Genomic DNA, 21213 nt, shown 5'->3' with positions numbered 1-21213 from the left:
GATCGATCTAGAACGTATGCTTGTCCCACTTGACATCAGGAAGAAACTTGTGAAACCACTGGATACCCAAAATTATGTCTGCTCCTACAAGAGGGGCAACCATAAAATCACGCACAAACTCTATGCCCTAAATGACTAATTTAGCACCTAGAGCTTCATACTTGACGCTCGTAGTCATACCTGTGCTAAAACCCTCAACTTGTTTGTCCACCGGAGTGAGCTCGAAACGGGCACGCCTAGCGGCCTCTTCCGTGATCACATCCTCCGTGCTGCCGCTGTCAAACAAGACAACGACTCTCTGGCCACCTATGTAGCCAAAGGACTTGAGCAATTCGTTGCGCTCATACTCCTGGTCATGGGCGCCCTTCTACTTATCTTCGAGCTCCCGGCTAATAATTGCTCCAACTGAAGCACCGGGGGTTGAAGAACTAGGGGTAGCCACTGGGGTCTGTGTGGGAGCTGTGCTCACCACGGAAGCTGTGGAGGCGGCGGCGGGCTTTGGAGGCTTCTTCGGACAATCCCGAGAAGTATGTCCTTTTGTGTGACAAAAGTAACATCTACCCTCCTTCCTGTACTGAGCAAGCTCCTCAGCACTCAACTTGCCACCTGTCTTGCCTGCCTCCGCTTTCTGGTCTGGAGTAAGCTTAGACGCATTGTTCGAGTTCTTGGAGCCAGAGGCTCCCGGGCTCTGTCCTGGGGAAGACCCCGTCTGGTTCTGGCTTTTGCCCCCCGAGGTGTTAGCCTTGGGAGAAGCCGGCTGGGAAGTCTTGGGCTTGCCACCATTGTGTTTCATTTCTGCACTCTGCGCAAGCGAGAGTGCGTCCTCAAAGGTGGCTGGTCTAAACATACGCACCTCCCATTGGATGTGCGTGTCCAGGCCATACATAAACTGCCCTTTCTTGTCCGCATCAGATAAGCCTAATTGTAGACACAAGGTCGAAATTCTATTGGCAAACTGAAGGACTGGTTGCGCGTTCTGACGCGCTCCCCTGAACTCGTCTTCGAGTCGCTCAAGGTAGTGGGGCGGTAAAAACCGCTGCTTAAGGTCACGGACGAACTCGTCCCACCCATAAGCTGCCATACCTGATCTGGTGTGGGCATGAGCCCACTGAGTCCACCAAGGAATGGCCTCACCTTCCAAATACCAACTGGCTAAGATCACTTTGTCAATATCTGATTTCCTAACTGCGGCAAAGTAAGCTTCAAATTGATGTAACCATGAATACAGAGTAGTGGGATCGAGTTTACCATTATACTTACTGAAGTTCATTTTCTCGGGAAAATGATTCGAGGGCGCCGCCGGTGTCAATCTGGCGTCCAAAGCTCGGAGGTAACGCTCGTGTTCCACTCGTCGCATGGCTTCGTCTTCTCGTTGTCGAATCTCCAATGCCCGTATCTGCAACTCAAGCAAGGAGCTTGACTGCGGCTGTGACCCCTCGAGAGGGTCCCTGTGACGAGGATCTGGTATCTGGGGTACGGAAGGAGAGGGAGGAGGAGATGGAAAACGCGACGCTGGAGAGCGAGAACGCTCCTCCAGAGCCAAAATCCGCGCCTTCTGCTCGTCCAACTTGGTTGTCTGGTCTGCGATTGCTCGCATCATCTGCTGGAACATGTCTTGTACACTCAAGCCGGGTGCCCTAGCTGGGCTGCCTGGTGCACTCTGGTCCCATGGTTCTGGTTCCCTCTCGTCGCCGAAGTTCGCCATAGCGAGAAAATGCAGTTCCTTTCCGGAACGCAATCTGACCATCCACTATCTGTGTGGGAGACTTCCGGAGGCTTCCGGAGGCTAAAAACCAACCGTCCTTCGAGGGACAGGAGTCACTCCGAAAGGGGTAGTCCACCGGCGTCTAAAAACCAACCACACGAGCGAAAAAATTTTCTGGTTTTCTTTGCTGAAACTTCGTCCTTGAAGTAGGCTCTGATACCACTGTAATATGCGGAAGCTTCGGAGAAGGATCGGTACTTCAAAACTCAGAAAACAGCACTCTTTTCGCGACGGAATTAACGCACAAACTGGAAGACGATGTGCAGAAAATAGAGAGAGAAGGGGGAGATGGAGAGGACACAGTATTGGGTCCCAATTACCCTCTGTAGGGCCCCCACCACGGATGGTGTATTTGCTTTATTAGAATGATGTAAATCTGGAAACAAATACAAAGTACTTGACCTTTTCTTGCTGGAAAACCTGCCCTTGACCTTCAGTCCTTCACCCCTTAGCTTTAGCAAACCCTTGGCTGTCCTGGCCCTTGAATGCTTGAGGCTCTTGGTGAATTGTGAGATGGATGAAATGAATTATGACTTGGGCTTTTATACCCCTCATATCATGCAGTCGGCTGTCTTTATGAAGTCCCACGACTGAGTCTTGTAATTAAATGTGTTCACACTTTAATAAAGTGTTTTCACACCTGTTTAGAGCCTGTCCAGCCTGCGCATGACTCTGGGACAGCCTCCTGGCTGCTGGGCAGGCTGCGCATAGGTGTGGGGACTGCCCCTACACCTGGCTGCCTACTGTCTAGGGCTTTTACCCTCTGTCGGCTGCCTGTCCAGAGGCTCTGGAGCTGGCCGACTGCCCCTCCAGCCCTTGCCTTGGCTGGTGGGCAAAGTCTTGGGCCCTCCTGGCCCCTTGGGGGTGGTTCTATACCTCCCCCATGCCCATGCTAATTATGCCAATGCAAACACCTACACTGGGGTAGCCCTATGGGCTGGCCCCATCTCTACATGCAAACTACATGCCTACAGATGCCTGGCATCCAGTTGCAAACCAGATACTCAGCACATCTGACATCATTCCAGAGGGAGACTCACAGCGCGGACTGGCACTGCTTCTTGTGCAGGACATTGCACACCTGACCTTGGACTCATGTGCAGGACAATGCACACCTGACCTCGGACGACTGAGATGGATCCCTGGCTGACTCGTCCCGGACTGGGCTCACATGGGACCAGTTCACCATCCCAGGTCCTGCACCTACTGTACAGAAATGTCTACGTGGCATCCAAGTGCGGGATGCACGTGACAGAAAGAGGCATAAATCATCAATGTACTTTGCCTTGCACACCATAGCAAAATGGTGTAGCAAAAAGGAAGAACAAGTCATTGATGGAGATGGCAAGATGTATGGTTAAGGGCAAGAATCTGCCTCACAAATTCCGAATGGTTGCCTTGCATATGCTCATGTGCCTTCACAGATTAGAGGCAAGTTAGCTGACAAGGCAGTCAAATGCATATTTGTGGGCTACATCAGTGGTAGCAAGGGTTACCGTCTCTACAATCCATGCAACCAAAGGATTTTTGAAAGTAGAGATGTTGTATTTGCTGAAAATTCAGCACAGCCACTTGTAGAGTTTAGCAAACACTTGTAACTATTTGGCTCTCCTAGCTCTTTTTCACATAATGAAACTTATGTCCGGACACATGGACAAATTGATGAAAGCATGGAAAAAGGGTTCATGAAGTTGGCATAGGAAAAAGCACCAGTTTTGGTCAAAAGCAGGGAGAGCAAAAAAGTCAAACTGAGTTGACCACAAGCCAAGGGCTCCATTGGAAAGAGGAGACTGAGCCAAACCAAAAAGCTAAAGGCCGCTTTTCCAGCAAGGCCTTGAAGATAGAAAAGCATATAAATCAAGAACTTTGGCAAAAGATGAGTAATATTTTATTATTATTAAAATAAAAAAACAAAAAGACAAAAGCAAAGCTTGGTTAGAGCTTTTTGGCAAAAAGCGGGCCTCCCCAAGTATAAAAAGACAATTTGAGTCTCTCTTGGATTAAGTGCATAAATTTGTGGAGATCATCGTCATCATCTACCTTACCTCCGGCTACACCTCCTTGCGTCCGGCCGCTGCCCAGCTCAACCGCCCCAGAGCGACCACCGCCCAGCTCCGCCTTCGCCCAGCTCAGCCCACCGCCGCCCATCTTGAGACTCGAGATTTGGATTTGGACTTGGAGTTTGGACTTGGGATTTGGACTTGGAGTTTGGACTTGGAAATTGGACTTGGAGCTTGGACTTGGGATTTGGACTTGGAACCTAGACTTGGAACTTAGGATTTGGACTTGGGATTTGGACTTGGATTTGGATTTTGGATATGGTACTAGCCCGATGGCACTAGCCCGGTGAGAGATACTTGTGGGTCATCCCCGTGGTGTGCTCAGGATTAGAGATCTTGTGCCTTGACATCGATATCAACTTGGATATCCTACATCGGCATATCTTTTTGTTTTGTATTCATTGATTGTATTGATCCTTGCCAGCGTGCCCATGGATTGTAATTTGTTCCTGAATAAATTCCTGAAAAGGGGCCGGGCATGTTCCCCGCTCAGTGTGGTGTACTGTGCAAGATCCATATACCCTTCTTTCTCTCCACTCTCTCTCTCTCTCTATCTTTAACTCTTGGACACGCGATTGAATCTATCATGGCACGCCCCGCTCGGCTTACAAAACAGGGCTAATTATATCACCATAAAATCTCATACAAACACGCGCTAAAGCACCAAAAGATACAAGTGCGACCAATCGCACTCAAAGGCAAAATTTATGCCAAAAAACAAAACGTATACAAAATATTAGGAAGGGAGATAAGAGATGCGGGACATAAACCACTGTGGAGGGATATACTTCCACCGTGGGGTACCACCCTGCAAGAGGAAGAAAATCTGGTGATGACTCCAAGTCCCCAAGAAATGTTCTTTGTGCAACTCACTAGACCGAGAGGAGAGAGTCATCAAATAGTCCCATTCACTACGAAAGCGTGTGAATGGTGTCGGACCAAATATCTGCCAAAAACTAATGAGTGGAAGAAGATTCTCCTCCAAGAGTGTAGCGACATCTGGCCCTCCAAATGCACTAGCCAATAATAGCGCCTATGATACTAAAAGTCTCTGAGCTATTCGATGATTCCTGAGAATGTAGAACATGACAAGGGATATCTAAAAAATGCATGCGAACAGGGATCCCATGCTTGATGTGGAAAACTAAATCATCTGGAGCAGTCCCGTATCCAAAATGTCATGTTATGTGCATATACTAGGAGGCTAACCCACCCTAGGCATGTGAACATGGGAGCATGGGAACATGCTCTAGTGGGGCAAGGGTTAGGTCTAACCTTGGATTAAGGTTAGGGTCAGGTAACCAAGGGTCACACATGGAAATGGAGAGTCAAGAGTCACTTGAGGGCCCTCCTATATAATAGGGGCATGGGGCACACTCAAGGGATGTTCTCTTGTGTAGAGAATTGTGTCTACTCTCTTGCCATTTGAAGCTAGAGCTAAGTGCTGTTGGAGTGAAGTCATATCTTTTAGTGGTATGGGACACTAAGGTAAGATATGTGATACTTCATTGTATTTATGTGTGCACCCTTGGGCTCGGGGGTGGTTGGGTGGATGAGTATATGCCTCGTTCATGCATGTTTATGCATGGTTATTAGCTAGAGAGATCTTTAGGGTTTTAACATGCCGGCCTACCAAATTTGGCTACAACCAGCAAAATGCACCGCAAGTAATGTAATCGAGGTTTGGAGAAATCCATCTTAAGAAGCCGAGAAACACTTGTCCACACCATCTGAGAGGACTTGAAGGACCAAAGACAATGATGAGGAGTTCCAAGATCCCATCTGCACTAGCCAATTGCCCACCGGTAGACCAACATGTGCCAGTATCCATATAAAGTAAGTCGTCCTGTGTGGTCTCCACGAATCCCCAAGTTGCCTCCAAAGTCTCTCTAAGAAAGCCGGAGAAATCCCCTCTGAGGGGCTCTAGAAGGGGGGGGTGTGGATTGTTTGAGCAATGCACAACGCCCAATCTTGGTAGTGTATTGAAAGAAGGGAACCAGCTCTTGACCTTGTCGTAATGGAGGCCAAAATTACTCACCTGGATCCCAATCTAAGTCTGCCAAAGGTTGTTTCTCCCACAACCACAGTCTGTACTCACATAAACTGGACTCAATCAACACAAGGTCAATAAACCTCCCCTTGCCGCGAGACACCACCACCCTAATCCACTACCATCTAAGAGTATCAATCTTTGGGACTGAAGGAGGATCAATCCTTTGTCACCCACCCGGAAGGAAGATGTTCCATAACCAGCAACTCCTCTGGTAACCATGAGAGGAGCTCCTGTTGGTGAGAACTGGGCCTGCCAAAAGGGCTCGGAACCCCCCTCAAAGTGATGATCCAATCTGAACAGCCACTGTAAACGAATAGATTCATCAATCTCGGTCCGTCGAGCATGCACGGAAGTGAGACCTTCTCCAACGCGCTGGGCAAGATCAGGGTCAGATATGTCACTGAGTGCATACCTCCAAGTCCGCACAGAGTGAGCACGATCTACATCCCAGTGAGCCCAAGAGATGTAAGATCGCTCACCAATCATGTGCCTAGAAGCATCTCTCATGTGGGGACTCCGTAGGATAGGCTGTTGCTCAATCTCCTCTGTAAGAGTGGGGTCTGGGTGAATGAGGCATCATCTGAGAGTGCCAAACACGCAGTAAACTACAAAGAAAGGCCGAACAAGGCGGCTGATAGCTGACAGTAGTGAAAATCCATCTGATATCAGGCCTCTAATCTCCACCAAGGCGAGGGTGACAATGACACACACCATCGCGAAGTAAGATCTTCCAGGTGTGATCTCCTGGAGTGAGCCCTGGAACCATGAATTTCACCAATAAAGCTTTGCTCTGTGTCTCAGGGTCTATGATGCCCAAACCCCCATCATGTGTCGGTAGAATAACTGTATCCCAAGCCACTCTAGCTCTTGTATCCAAAGTGCCATCTAAGCCAGCCCACAAATAATTCTGGTTCAACCGTTGGAGCTAAGAGATGGGGGAGTGTGAAAGGCACCAACAAGAAACAACATACCAAGCCGTGGCCAGAGCTTGATTAGCTACCTAGGCCCTACCAGCCAAAGAAAGTCTAGCTGACTTGCATAAACTTATGGGATTGACTATGAGGAAACATTTAGTCCTATGGCAAAGATAGCAAAAGTGAGATGTTTGATTGTTTTCGCGGTTTTCTAGAGGATGGACATTACACCCAAATGGATGTCAAGAATGTGTTCTTGAATGGTGGATTGCAAGAAGATGTGTATATGGTGTAGCCACTAGGTTATGATCATCCGAAATAGGATGAAAAAGGCTTTATATGGGTTAAAGCACGCACCACGTGCATGGACAAACAAGATTAGTCAGTATCTTGTCTCTATTGGGTTTAGCATTACCAATGCAGATAATTCTTTATATGTGAGAAAGACAGGTTTTGGACTCATAGTCATCCTGATTTATGTGGATGACTTGATTGCGACCGGAGACAATGGTGATGAGGTTGCACATGTAAAGCAAGCACCACGTGCATGGACAGACAAGTATCTTGTCTATATTGGGTTTTGCATTGTTAGTGTGGACCATTCTTTATATGTGAGAAAGACAGATTTTGGACTCAGTCATTGTGATCAATGTGGATAACTTGATTGTGACCAGAGACGATGGTGATGAGGTTGCACATGTAAAGCAACAATTGATGGGAAAGTTTGAAATGTAAAATTTGGGGGAGTCAGAGATTTTGTTTTGCTGATTGTGACTCATGATACACAGAATGGTTTCCTTCAAAAAAGAAGTATTTTTTATGACATCTTCTCTTCCTAAAAGGCGGTTGAATGGGCTAAGGCAACAAGCAATCAGCCCCTAGCCGTATTGCTTTAGATTTTGAGAAGGCTTATGACAGAGTGGATGGGGACTTCCTTGAATGTATACTTGCACGCATGGGATTCTCGCAGGATTGGATCAAAGGGGTGTCTTGCCTTTACCAGGATGGTCACAGTAGCGTGCTTGATAAGTGAGTGTTCACACACACACAACTCTGAATATCCAAAATGAAGCACAATGATTCCTAGCACACATCAAGGAAAGATTCATGTGATGGAAGGATTTAGCACTACGGCAAGGAAGGTTGGAACATGCTGTTAAATATGTGTTAAAGTCTACCTGCAGCCACGTGCATGTAACTCAAGATGAGCAGGTCTTATGGAAAAGGATAGTCATTGTTGACCATACATGCATTTAACATCCTCAAAAACTCCACTTGTGCTCGTGACACAAGTGGCAATTGTGAACAGGTTTTCGTGATGAAGTTGTACACCTAACCATCCATGGAAGACCAATGTCACAAGCTTGCAAAAGCGAGAACAATTCCTAGCTCACTGTCTAAAATAAGAAAGGATGTGTATATGCCTTTAACATCCACAGAACATAGCCATGATGGAACTTCATGAAAGTACATCATAGCAGGTCAAGGTTTGCATATAAAGGGCAGCCCAGTTCCTCTAGTGGGAAACTAGTTCACACTTAAACATACAGCCTAACACAATTACCAATCAACAGTCCAAATGTAACGATGGGCAAACTACTATACTCAGGCTGAGGAAATAACTGAAAAGGTGAAACAAAGGACATAACAGCCTCTTGATATACACTAGAAAGAACTTGATATTTGAATACTGAACCAACCACCTCTTTTTCTTTGGTGAAATATTGAAAGTACAAAAAACCACGACAGTATGGACTCAGGCTGAGGGAATAACTGAAAAGGTGAACCAAAGGACATAACAGCCTCCTCATATACACTAGAAAGAACTTGATATTTGAATACTGGACTCGACTGCCTCTTTTTCTTTGGTGAAATATTGAAACTACCAAAAATCTCAAGCAATGAATACATATAACTTACTTTCAATTTCTCATGAGCTTCTCGAACGGTTTTTCCATCCTTCTTCTTTCTCCAATTATGGCCATCTTTTCGGAAGTAGCGAAGCTTGTTGCGATCGAACAGAAACAGCGAACCGCCTTGCAAATTACAGTTGATAACATTGAATCTCATAAAGATGAAACTGCATTACAGTTTTTGAATCCTCCTTTTTTTACAACCACTCCCTTAATGCAAGTAGGAAGCTAACTAAGCTTGGGGCCAATTTTTTGAACCTCTATTTCTAAGACCTAACATAAAACACAATATGTGCTTTGCAGCAACCTGGATTTTACTTGATCTTTAACTCTGTTAAGAAACAAGGCCACACTTACTTGTAGGTTTGATTGGTGAAGCTTCGGAGAGTTTAAGCTTCTGGTGACTGTTCAAAATTTCACATACTTCAGCAGGCTTGAACCATCTCATTTGCGCATCATGAAGTAGTTGCTTAAGCTTGGATTCTGAGCAATCAAAGTCGGTAAGTTTTTGCACTGATTCTCTTACTACCACAGCCTCGTTGTCTGCAATATGCAACACTAAGTAACATACTTTGCATTCATGCGTATGCTAAAAAACATAGAATGAGATAAATGAAGCATAGAAAAAGCCACAAAAATTACTTTCCAAACTAAGAAACATGGAGGTCTGGAGGTCTGAACTTGAGTCAAAGCATGCTTTAACTCATGTACAAGTAGACTAAAATAGCCAACACCTGAATCTTGATGATCACAGCATAGTTACCAGGCATTTCATGAAACGCGTTTCAAAAACATTCATACCTTTACATAGCCATTTTATGCAAGGGGGAGTACAGGTCCCAAAAAACCCAAAAATTTTGGCCCTAATACAATTAGCAAGCCATGTTGAAATATAGAACATACAAAAAATGCATCATTTTGTAGCATGTACTCTAGAACATGTTACAACCTCAAACATCAATAAAGAACACCCAAGTTTAAAAAGGTGCAAGACTTAGGTTCCAGATCATGATTCGCCTATGGTTCAAACTTCAAACTTCATAAACCAAGTGAAGAGCCAAGTGACAAGTAACAATAATGGTAAATTCAGTATAGTATATAAGTGCTCTAAAAAGAGCCAAAAATAGGGCATAGAAACCTTTCCACACATCAATCCTATTTGTCATGCTCCCCGTACTGCTGAGCTATGTGCCCTTCACCCGCCTCTTTTCTCCTCGCCACCCTCTGTTTGCGCGTTCATCATCCTCCCTCCTGCCCACTAACCCCCCACCTACTAGTCCTCCGCTTCCCTCCCGTTGCGCCTTCCCAACCTGCCCACTCTCACATGCACTCTGCACTCAGTGCATGGTGACAAGATGGCTCATCGTTAGCAGTGCAACATCTGTACATTATTAGAACCCAGTAGGATGATATTTGTCGTATGTCATGACCCCATTGTATATCCTCAGTGCAGGATAAATCAGGCACAAGCTACGTAGGTCATTCCTCAGCCTTAGCGGGTCGGTCAGTCAATCAAGTCCCTTAACCCACTTGGAGAGAATCATTCATGCATGTAGAGTCAATAGAAGCCTTAGTGTTTGCATCAGAAAGCACTCTGCATTTTGCATAACATGCATTCATATGCCTGTGCATCGCTTGGAACATCACAGAAGCCTTAGGAAATTAACTAGGATTTATCTGGTATTTTTCCAATATTTTATTAGCATTTAATGCCATTTTTATAACATAAAGTTTAGTAACTTCAAAGATATGCCATCGGATCGACTCTCACATACAGCTTTTGAGGCGTCCAGGCAGCTCGCAGAGAGTGCAGATAGGAGATCATGGTATTCACAGATGATACAGTGGCTCAATCAGCATGGTCTTGGCATAGATCACCTGCCACCTTTCCAATATGATATACATGCACCACACATCCAGCTCTCTCACAGTGAGAGGAACAGAGTCCTTCGGCAGGATTTATGGTAGTGATACACTCAAGAGACTTGGATTACACCCAGTCAGCCTCTACCGCCGAAGATGCTATACTACAGAGATCAGTTTATGTGTATCTCAACGGATGGATTCATACAGAGACCTGGATACATGGATGTGTACATGCCTCACAGTGCCCGAGTGGTGATTGCCCAGCTCAAAATGTCATCACACCAGCTTGAGATTGAGGCAGGTAGGGCAGCACGGATCCCCAGAGCAGAGAGGATATGCAGACTATGCTAGGAGGAGGTTGAGAGTGAGGAACATTATGTCTGCAGATGCAGAGCATATAGTGTCATTACAGAGAGATACACCACCATCTTCAGTGGACATCCCTCACTCCGCCAGATCATGGAGTCCGCAGACCAGCGCAGATTTGGCCAGTTCTTGCTAGAGACACAGCGCCACAGAGAGACAGTGCTACAGACTCATACCACAGGGAGAGGTGGGTGACAGCTCCAGCTCACTGATTTCTTCCAGAGATCTATCCCAGTGCCTATCCTGACACAGGAGGGGGTTACACTTCAGCAGGCTGCGGACCTCCAAGCCAGACGGAGACCAAGAGCACCAGGCTACCAGACTCGCAAACTACATCAGAGGGAGATCACAGAGATACGGGCTCGACATCAGCACCATATCCAGGAGCGGCTAGCTCACTTACACTCACACCCAAAGATCATGCTCCGAGGTATTTTTGCCTCGCCATCGTACAAAGTGATACTGTATCTCTATATGCTTGGTCTGGGCATGGAAAACCGGGTTCCGAGCAATAGCTATACAACTCTGGTTATCGCACTGGATGACTGTGGGCTCCCTCTGTGGAAACCCAATCTCGCCTAGCAGCCTCCGCAGCCATACAACCTCACAAGCAGCACCACAAGCAGCCCGATACTCTGCCTCTGTCGAAGAAAGGGCAATAGTTGGCTGCTTCTTGCTGCTCCAACAAACTGCTCCTGAGCCGAGGGTAAAAGTGTATCCTGAAGTAGATCTCCGCGTGTCTGGATCTCCTCCCCAATCTGAGTCACTCCAACCTTGGAGCTTGACTCCATTCCCTCCTGTGTAAAAGAGTCCCAGATCCTTCGTACTCTGCAGATACCGCAAGATCCGCAATCCTGCGTCCCAATGAGTCTTCAATGGCGTCTGCATAAAAGAGCTCAACAGCCCCACGGAGAAGCTCAAGTCCAATCTGGTGTTTAGCAACCAGATCAATGAACCAACCAACTTTCGGTACTGCGAGGCATCAACTGGCTCACAAGGATCTGTAACGGTTAACTTTGTGTTCGGGTCCATCGGCGAAGTAATAGGCTTGCAGTTCTCCATCCCAAAGGCCTCAAGCAACTCATGAACATACCGCTGCTGAGAGACGAAAAACCCCCTCTGGGTCTGCTTGATTTCCAATCCCAAGAAGAAGTGGAGTAAGCCTAAGTCGGTCATCTCAAACTCCTTTGACAAGGCAGCCTTCGTCACTCCAATGTGCTCCACATGACCGCCGGTGAGAATGAGATTATCCACATAAAGGATGATAAGTGTGACCATGCCGCGTTCCCGAAAGAGATACAGGTTCGGATCTGCAACCGATCTCTGAAATCCAGTCCGAATAAAGAAGGAATCAATCTTCTGATTCCAAGCCCTGGGAGCTTGCTTAAGACCATACAAGGCCTTACGTAACCTGTAAACCATCCCTTCCGATCCTGGAACAATAAAGCCTGGAGGCTGCTCAACGTACACCTCCTCCTGCAGGTCACCATTAAGGAACGCAGATTTTACATCCATCTGGTACACGGGCCACCTCTAAGAAGAAGCAGGGGCAAGAACGGTCCGAATCGTGGTCATCCGCGCTGTCGGTGCAAAGGTATCCTCGTAGTCGATGCCTGGCCGCTGAGCATAACCTTTAGCCACAAGCCTGGCTTTGTGTTTGTCCACCGACCCATCAGACGCGTACTTGGTCTTAAAGACCCATTTGACTGACCGCTTCGACGGCCTCGGTACCAACTCCCAAGTGTTGTTCGTCTCGATGGCATCAAGTTCCACCTGCATGGCTTTCCTCCAAGTATCCTGTGAAAGGGCTTCCTTTACGGAAGTGGGCTCTTTGTCCCGCATGATACGAGACATCAAAGCATAGTTCACCTGTAGAAGCTCCGCCGTGTTGCTTTTATCTCGGACTCGATGTGATCTTCGAGGGCCGTCCTCTGTGGTCCACTCGGAGGGTAGCTCCGTGACACCTGACTCCCGAAGGGTGTCTAACAACCACCTAGGTACTCGAACAGATCGTGGAGCCTCCTGTGATCGCGGGGGCTCAACTCCAGCTGCGGGCTCAACCTCCTGTGATGACTGAGGTGGATCAACTGGAGTAGTAGACTGGGAATCATCATCAGACTCCTCTGGATCTCCAAGAAGTGGCGGCTCCTCGACAGTGGATGCTGGAACATGCTCGTCAAAGACCACATCCCGGCTGACAACAATCTCGTTCCTCTCTGGATCATACAACCTGTATCCCTTGGAAAGAGATTTATACCCCACAAATACCAGCTTGCGGGACTTGGAGTCAAGCTTCCCCCTCTGCTTCTTCGGAATATGTACATACGCGTCACTCCCAAAGACACGGAAGTGCGAGACATCGGGTTTCCTGCCAAAATATGCCTCAAATGGAGTCATATGGGGTACAGAAGTCGTCGGAGAGCGGTTACTGGTATGGACAGCCGTTGCCACAGCCTCACCCCAAAGTGGACGAGGAAGATCACGATGCTCCAGCATGGTCCTCGCCATCTCCACCACAATCCTGTTCTTACGTTCAACAACTCCATTCTCCGAAGGCGATCCGGTATTGGCCAATTCCCTCTTGATGCCATGATCTGCACAAAACCGGAAAAATACAGTCGAGGAGAATTCACCTCCTTTGTCAGCCCTGAGAGTCTTGACCTGAAATCCAGACTCTTTCTCCACCATCACGTGCCAATCCTTGAACCGAGCAAAAGCCTGGTCCTTCTGGGAAAGAAAGTAGACCCACGTGAATCTGGTACAATCATCAACAAGCAGCATGAAGTAGAGAGATCCTCCCAAGGATGGTATCTGCTGTGGTCCACACAAGTCAGTGTGAATCAACTCCAAAGGTTTCGAAGCTCGCCTGGAAGCCTGCTTCGGAAAGGATTCCCTGTGCTGCTTACCACGTATGCAAGAACTGCAGCGTCCTTGCCTACTACCAACATCTGGCAAGCCAACCACCATCTGGTCCCGGAAGGCGCGCCGCAAAGCATCCACATTTAAGTGGCCAAAACGAAAGTGCCACAAATCTCCGACCTGAGAGCCTGTCAATGAGGAGAGTGCAGAGAGCTTGTAGATGCCATTCTCCACACCGCCTTCCCAAACAACTTTGCCTGTCTCACGGTCCCTTAGAGCAACTGAATGCTCCTCAAATTCCACCCGAAAGCCAGTCTTGCATACCTCATGCACTGACAGAAGATGAAAACCCAGAGCAGGGACATAAAGAACACGGGAAGCATGCTTGACCCCTTGCCGTCGGGAATAATCTCCATCCGGCCCTCACTATGTATCGGAATAGTGGAATTATCGCCAATAAAGATACGACCTGACTGCCGTTTTAGATCCAGAAAGAAGTCACGGGATGGAGTCATGTGCCAGGAAGCACCACTGTCGAGAATCCATTCCCGGGTATCCTTCCCGGTGAAGCCAACTGCCTCCTCGCTCGAAGATGATGAAGCATCGGAGTCCACCATCTCTAAGTGCACAAATGCCGGAGTCTTCGCAGCTGAGGCTGAGGAATCAGCACTCTTCCTTGTCCGCTTAGGGCACTTCCTCCAGTAGTGGCCTTTCTCGCCACAATCATTACACGATCTTTCGGCCTTCAGCTTCTCTCGTTCTGGATCAGGCTTCTTCTCAGAAGACTTCTCCGGTGAAGCCTTCCCTTTGCCCTTGTTGGTATTACGGCCTTTCGACCGTTGGCCAGTTAAGGCCTCCGAACCTCCGCCGTGAGGAGGGTTCGTGAAACGTTCCTCCTGGTCCAAGACCATTGGCACAAGCTCATCCCAAGTAATGGTGCTGAGCCTGCCACTCGTGATCAACGAGGAATAGAAAGCAGAATACTGACCAGGCAAGTGGGAAAGTAACGTGATGGCCATATCTTCGGATGATATCTCTTTCCCAGCTTGAAGGACTTCCTGCTGAAGGGTCTGCAGCTTGTTAATGTGTTCCCGCATCGTCGAGGACTTTGCAGGGTTCATAACCCGCATCTGCACTTCCAAGGATATCCGCTTCATGGGTGACACCCTGTTATACAAAGAAGCCAAGTGCTCCCATATGCCTCTCGCCAGCGTCATGTGCTTCACATGGTTGATCACCTGTGGTGTGCAATTGAGGAAAATAAATGACCGGACCCTGGCGTTGACACGATCCCACATGTGTGCCTGTACCTCGCGGTCCTTCCTCGTCGATAATAACTCCCCTTCCTCAGCTTCCGGCCGTGGCACCCCGATGATAATAAAATCAGCAAGGTCATATGACTCCAAAACTGACTCCATCATGACCTTCCAGATGCCGTAATTGGACCGTCCAACTGACGATCCACTGGGAACGTGGGGAGAGTCGGAATCTTCACGTGCTTCTCAGCCATCTCTAGTAAATCTGCCATCGCGGAGAGTAACCTGAAAGAGTGGGTGGGTGGGTGGGAAAAAATCTGAAAATCTGCAAGTGGCTGTCCAGCACCTTTGCTCGCCTTCCTCTTGCACCTTCTCTTCCCGATCAGCCCGAAACAGTCCACCAATCAGCAACCTGTTGCTCCCCCTCTTGCTCAGAAAAAACGCCCAAGATCTCCTAGAGCCTAGGGCTCTGATACCATGTCAGAATATGCAGCGGAAATAATAACCAAACTTGGGTAGACAAGAGCAAGTAGACTGCAGAAAATAATCAGCACAAGAAACACAGAGAGATAGGTGTGTAAACTCTTCTCTATACACAAGATCCCGGAAAAACTGAATGAGAAAGTGGTGGGGGCTGAGGGGCTATATATACATCTCCTAGAGGGCAGTCGGCCAGCAGCAGAGAGTGCCCACGACTGGAGAAAAATCCCACGACTGAATAAATGCAGTCGGCCAGCATTCTGATGCCCACACGACTGATCAAAACAAGTCGGCCAGCACCCCTGAAGCCCACGACTGATGTAGATCTAGTCGGCCAGCAATGGGGTGCTCCTGGCATCATCTGGCAGCCCTCCCACCACTAGGAAAAATGGGAAAAAATAGGGAAAAAATACCGGGAGTGTGGAAAAATGATATACGGGCGGGCACACCCACAACAGAGGCCCTGGTGTATACAAATAGACAGGAGATGACTTCTAACAGAGATTGCACGCACCATCATTGAGTGCAATCTCTCTTTTCATGTCCTTCAAACCCCGCAATGGAAGAGGATGGTCAAGGCCATTGCTGCCGTCGGTCCATGCGATGGATGGACGGGAGTGAGCTACACCGACATGAGGACGAAGAAGCTCACCCAGGAGAAGGACAGGATTGGTAGATCACTTGAGCCTATTCGTTTGGGATGGGCCAAGTATGGATGTAGCATCCTCTCCGATGGATGGAGTGATCGGAAGAGGAGAAGCATCATCAACATCCTCGTGTCTTGCCCTCTTGGCACGTATTTCCTACGAGCGGTGGATGCCGAGAAAGCCGGTAGAAAGACAAGTGGGAGTTTCATGTTCCAACACATCCGCCAAGCAATCATCGAGGTAAATTATTCATTGTACATACTATAAGTCTACATGTTTATGTAACATAGTACATGTCACATAGATGATAGTACTAATTACATGAGCACTTTGGGTTGTAAGTTGGCCATGCAAATGTGGTGCAAGTCATCACCGACAATGCATCCAATTGCCGTGCAATGGGTCGCATGGTGGAGGAGGAGTTCCCAACAATTGTTTGGACTCCATGCGCATCCCATTGCATTGACTTGCTCATGGAAGATATTGGCAAGTTGGCTTGGGTCGACATTTTGGCCCAAGCAACCACCATTGTGACCTTCTTCACTAAGAAGGTGAAACCCTTGGCCATCTTCCGTGTTCATTCGTGATTGGAGCTCATGAAGCCCTCCAAAACAAGGTTTGCCTACATGTGGATTGTTTTGGAGAGACTACATGCCGTTCGTAGTGAGCTTCAACGCACGGTGGTGTCCCAAGAGTGGGAAGAATGGAATGATCATCTAAGCCCCGAGGCTTATGCGATGCAACGCAAGTGCTTGGATCCTTCTTTTTGGGATGATGCACGGGCCGTCGTAGTTGCGATGACTCCATTGTACTGAGTACCTCGCATGTCGGACATGGAGGGATCCACTTTGGGCCTTCTCACACATTTCATGAGAAATGCAATTGAGGAGCTTCAAGCTTGCACGATACTTGATGCAAGAAGGTTAGTAAGTTATTCCTCCCTCATGTACTCTTGTGTACATAGTACTTGTAAGTTTGATTTTAAATTTTTCTATGTATAATGTGGCATATGCTTTAATAGGCTTAATGAGATCAAGACCATTGTGGAGAGGAGGTGGCAATGGATGTGTAGGCCTATTCATGGTATGGCCGCATTCCTCCATCCTCTCTACAAAACAAGGGAACTCTTCTCGGATCAAGAGATCTGGTCTAATGCAGACGTCTATATGCGTAGTGTGCTTGATGATGAAGCACAAATCAAGATGGACGAGGAGCTCATTGCCTACAACAACTTGACCGGGCAATCGTACACTCGTCCTACTTCTAGAAGAAGAGAGGTGATGGTGAAGCCACTCTCATGGTGGGAGACGTATGGCTATTCCACCCCATCTCTACAAGCTTTTGCCATGAGGATCCTTACCCAGGTGACGGTCATTTGCCATTGCCTCTTCTAATTCTATTTACTCATATTATTAAAATTTAATTTTTTTGTTTTTTGCTCTTAGGATTGCTCTGTGGGTGCATGCAAGAGGAATTGGAGTGCATACTCCCTCGTGCACACGAAGATTAGGAACAAGCTTAGCACATCCCAGTTAGAGTGCCTCGTATATTGCCGCGCTAACTTGCGGATGGTGCAAAATCTTCAAGAGCTTCACATCCCAAAGCAAGTAGGCATCTCGATTCTCTAATAATCAAAATTTATAATTTTAATGCTTTCTATTTAGTCTCGACTATCTTGTAACCTAGAAGTTACAACTTACATGTTATTATTCTATCAACTTGAATGTAGGTAAATCCCGATGACATCCAACTCACTGCAGAGAACCTTAGGAGCATTCGACCAAGGCAAGAGACACCGGAAGATGCCATCTATGCTAAGCTCCATAAAGAGCTACAGGAGATAGATATGCGCGTCACCCGTACTCGAGGTCGTGAGCGCCTTGCTGCTAGTGGTTCTCATTTCACCACCACGAGCAGAGGAGGCATTAGTGTAGCGAGTCGAGGCTACCAGATTATACAGGGAGGAGCTCAACCACCCATCCAAACATATCGGCGACGGGGCTCTACTAGCTCTTCTACTTATGCTGCAGATGAGGATGCATCACTTGGTCAGGATGGAGCTCTTGAGGATGTAGATGCTCGGAGCCCCAAGTATGATGATGATGGCAATCTCATCTCAGCCCCAGCAGAGGGGAGATCCGAGATCTTCTCCAGGCCCGCCTTCTTGCAAATGTGGGCAAGATCTTGGACGTTCAGCTATTGGGCCGTGGACACTACCAAATTGAGTTCAAGACAGCCCAGAGTGTGGCCCAGGTCCTAGCCATGAGTCCCCTTGACATCAGGGGCGCTCGGGCGTTCTTCAGACCTTGGCAGCATGGCTTTGACCCAGCAGCGGCCGAGCAGGGAGAGCGCCTTTTCCATGTTACAATTTGCTTCCCTGGACTCCGCCGTGAGTACCTTCCGCTCCTTTCTAGGCTAAGAGCATTGGTGGGCTCGGTGCTTGAGACTGTCCCCACAGCAGCTTTAGTGGTGGCTAGAGCAGCTGGGCTACCTTCGGTCAGAGTTTTGGTTCCTGACATCTCCTCCCTTCCGAAGGTCATTCAGCTACCTAGGATAGGGGGGGATGGATTGATCAGAGAGTGGAGTTTTCGGGGCTCCCGAACCAGTGCTTTATCTGCAAGCAGGTCGGCCACAGGCCTGCCCTCGCAGGAGACCCCGACCTTCACCGCAGTAGCAGGCCCCCGATGGCCCGCCCACAGATGCGGCTCGGCAGGCAGCCTCCGAGACACTTGCTCAGCCCACAGAGACCTCGGAATGGCAGCCTGGATAGGGGCGCCGTCGAGGGAGACAGCCACAGCAGCACGCCCAGAGACCGATGCAGCAGCAGCCACAGTCTCAGCACCACTAGGTTCCCGTGAGGAACAACTTTGCTCCCCTCCAGGAGGAGACCCTAGCGCCGCGACTGAGGACCAGGAGATGCCAGCACCCCCTCCTTCCCCCCCGTCCCCCCCTCCCGCCTCGCTTCCACCTTCGCCTCCTCCCGTTCCCGCTCCGGTTTTGGCAGCGGCTCCTTCTTCACCCCCTTCTCCCCCCCCTCCTCCCCCCCCCCCGCTCGCCTCATCTCCCCGGGAGTTCCCTGGCGCTCACCTGCAGTCCGGCGGACAGTGAGCACCGACCTTGCTCGAGCACCGCAGAGGAGACCTACCATGCCGATTCGGGCTTCACGGATATCCTCTATCCGCAGTCGGCTGAGTCGTCTCGACACTCGACAGCGCTCGGAGGCTTTTGATTACTCCTTCACGCGGCTTTTTGGAGCGGAGGGCCCCCATGAGCCAGCACCCATCAGAGTTCATGTAGTGATACCTCCGGCCCGAGGGGAGGAGGCACTTGATTCAGCGGTGGCCTTCTCATTCCCTCTCTGTGGCCCTAGCGACCGGGAGTGGACTCTGGATCTCGCTCTTAGCATTTTGAAGACTCAGGCTGTTGAGTTTTCTCATCATGTGAGCGATCTGGAGGTGACAGACGTGATAGGCCGACTATGAGAGTTGGCTCATTTTTTCTTCGATACCGGGAGTGTGGATGCCTCCGGGATTCGACATTTGGTGGTTCGCATAGTGGCAGACTTAGCACGCGACCCTGGATATGTATGCATACACGAGGTTGCTCTGTCTGAGCGGGAGGCAGTCGCCATGGGACACAGCCCACTGGCGCCTGATCCGAGATTCTTGCAGCACACCGGGTGGGCAGATTCGTAGCCGCTCGGATGGGGACTATTCTCCATCCAAGCCGCTTGCGAAGCCCCACCGTATGGCTGAGACAGCCTCCACCTCAACATGTCATCCATGAGGATCATCTCATGGAATGTACAGGGCCTTGGCGACGCACACTATATACGTTATCGTGGTTGCTTGAGGCAGGAGCTTCAGAGATGCCTGGTTGGGGGCAGTATTGATATTCTGATGATGCAGAAGCACCATTTGGGTGAGAGCAGGATCCGGAGATACGGTTCCGTGATGCCTGGCAGATGGGACACCTTTTGGTCTGCAGGTTTTGGCCCCTTGGGTGGGCAAGGAGGAGTATGTATGGTCATTGCGGATGTATGGCGGCAGGCCATTGTGGATCGTGGGATCATTGTGCCTGGTAGAGCACAGTATGTCATTCTGAGGATGCATGATGAGCTCTTTGGCGTGCTCAATGTCTATGCGCCCAACCATGCTAGTGCCAGAGCAGAGTTCTGGACCCAGTTACGGATGCATTGCCAGAGGCCGCACATTGGTGTGTCAGGGGAGACTTCAACATGCTTGAGGACCCGGCCGATAGGGTGGGAGGTAGTCATGTTACAGTGCACGGCACGGAGCTTGCAGCGTGGGAGCGATTTTGCATGACACTGAGGGTCACTGATGCATGGCAGCATGAGGCTTTCTCCCGCTCTCAGGACAGTCTTAGTTTCTCTCGGTCGGATCGCCGGCAGGGAGGGACTAATCTATCACGGACTGACCGCTTCTATGTGGGCGACAAGTTAGGGGAGCGAGGGGGCTCCGTCGGCATTCTCGCTGGCACCTCTTTTTCAGACCATGCGCCAATTATTTTGACACTTGAGGAGAGAACACGGGAGACCAGCTTGCAGTTGAGGATCCCAGAGAGGGTACTTATAGATCCTAGTCTCACTGAGGACATTGAGAGGATTTGGCATGACAGCCAGAGCTCAGACCAGGATGCAGCAGGCCAGTGTGCCCAGGGACTCATCGAGCTCAGCTCTTTTTTGCACGCTGCAGCCTTGACATGGCTGGGAGAGACTCGCGAGCGGGAGCATCGGTTGAGACGTAGCCTTGCTTCGCTTCAGCGCCTTCAGGAGCAACAGCCTACATGTGAGTGGGTGGCGTCCCAACTGAGCCAGGCACGCCAGGAGGTTAGAGAGGCAGAGGAGCAGAGACATGAGTTCTACTATCGTCGCCAGGCCTCCCAGTGGACGCATCTGGGTGATAGAGTGACTGGGGAGTTTTTTGAGATTACTGGACCCCGCCATGCTCGGCAGGAGTCCGCCAGCTCAGGAGGCAGGACGGATCGGTAGCCACTGAGCCCGGGGAGATCAGA

General features: G+C 49.0%; 1 protein-coding gene across 6 annotated transcripts in view; it reads right to left on the bottom strand.

Annotated features, from left to right (window-relative positions):
* The window catches only part of LOC147604177 (calmodulin-binding transcription activator 3-like), a 162936-nt gene that overhangs the window by 118815 nt on the left and 22908 nt on the right, over positions 1–21213 (bottom strand). For 3 of the 6 annotated variants that reach the window (XM_086795557.1, XM_086795559.1, XM_086795558.1), the window contains exons 2-3: positions 9063–9188; positions 8713–8828 (exon numbers count right to left, since the gene is read on the bottom strand). In XM_086795557.1, the coding sequence (XP_086651683.1) occupies positions 8713–8828; positions 9063–9188 (242 nt within the window). Of the gene's footprint in view, positions 1–8712; positions 8829–9062; positions 9249–21213 lie in introns of all 6 variants that reach the window. The other 3 variants (XM_086795554.1, XM_086795556.1, XM_086795555.1) reach the window with 1 other exon arrangement.

This window comes from Cibotium barometz, chromosome 62, assembly GCF_041138505.1.
Source record: "Cibotium barometz isolate CiBa-2024 chromosome 62, ASM4113850v1, whole genome shotgun sequence".
In the NCBI taxonomy this organism is placed as follows: Eukaryota; Viridiplantae; Streptophyta; class Polypodiopsida; order Cyatheales; family Cibotiaceae; genus Cibotium; species Cibotium barometz.
The sequence above is the reverse complement of the archived record's forward strand: the minus strand, read 5'-3'. Positions and strand labels throughout refer to the sequence as shown.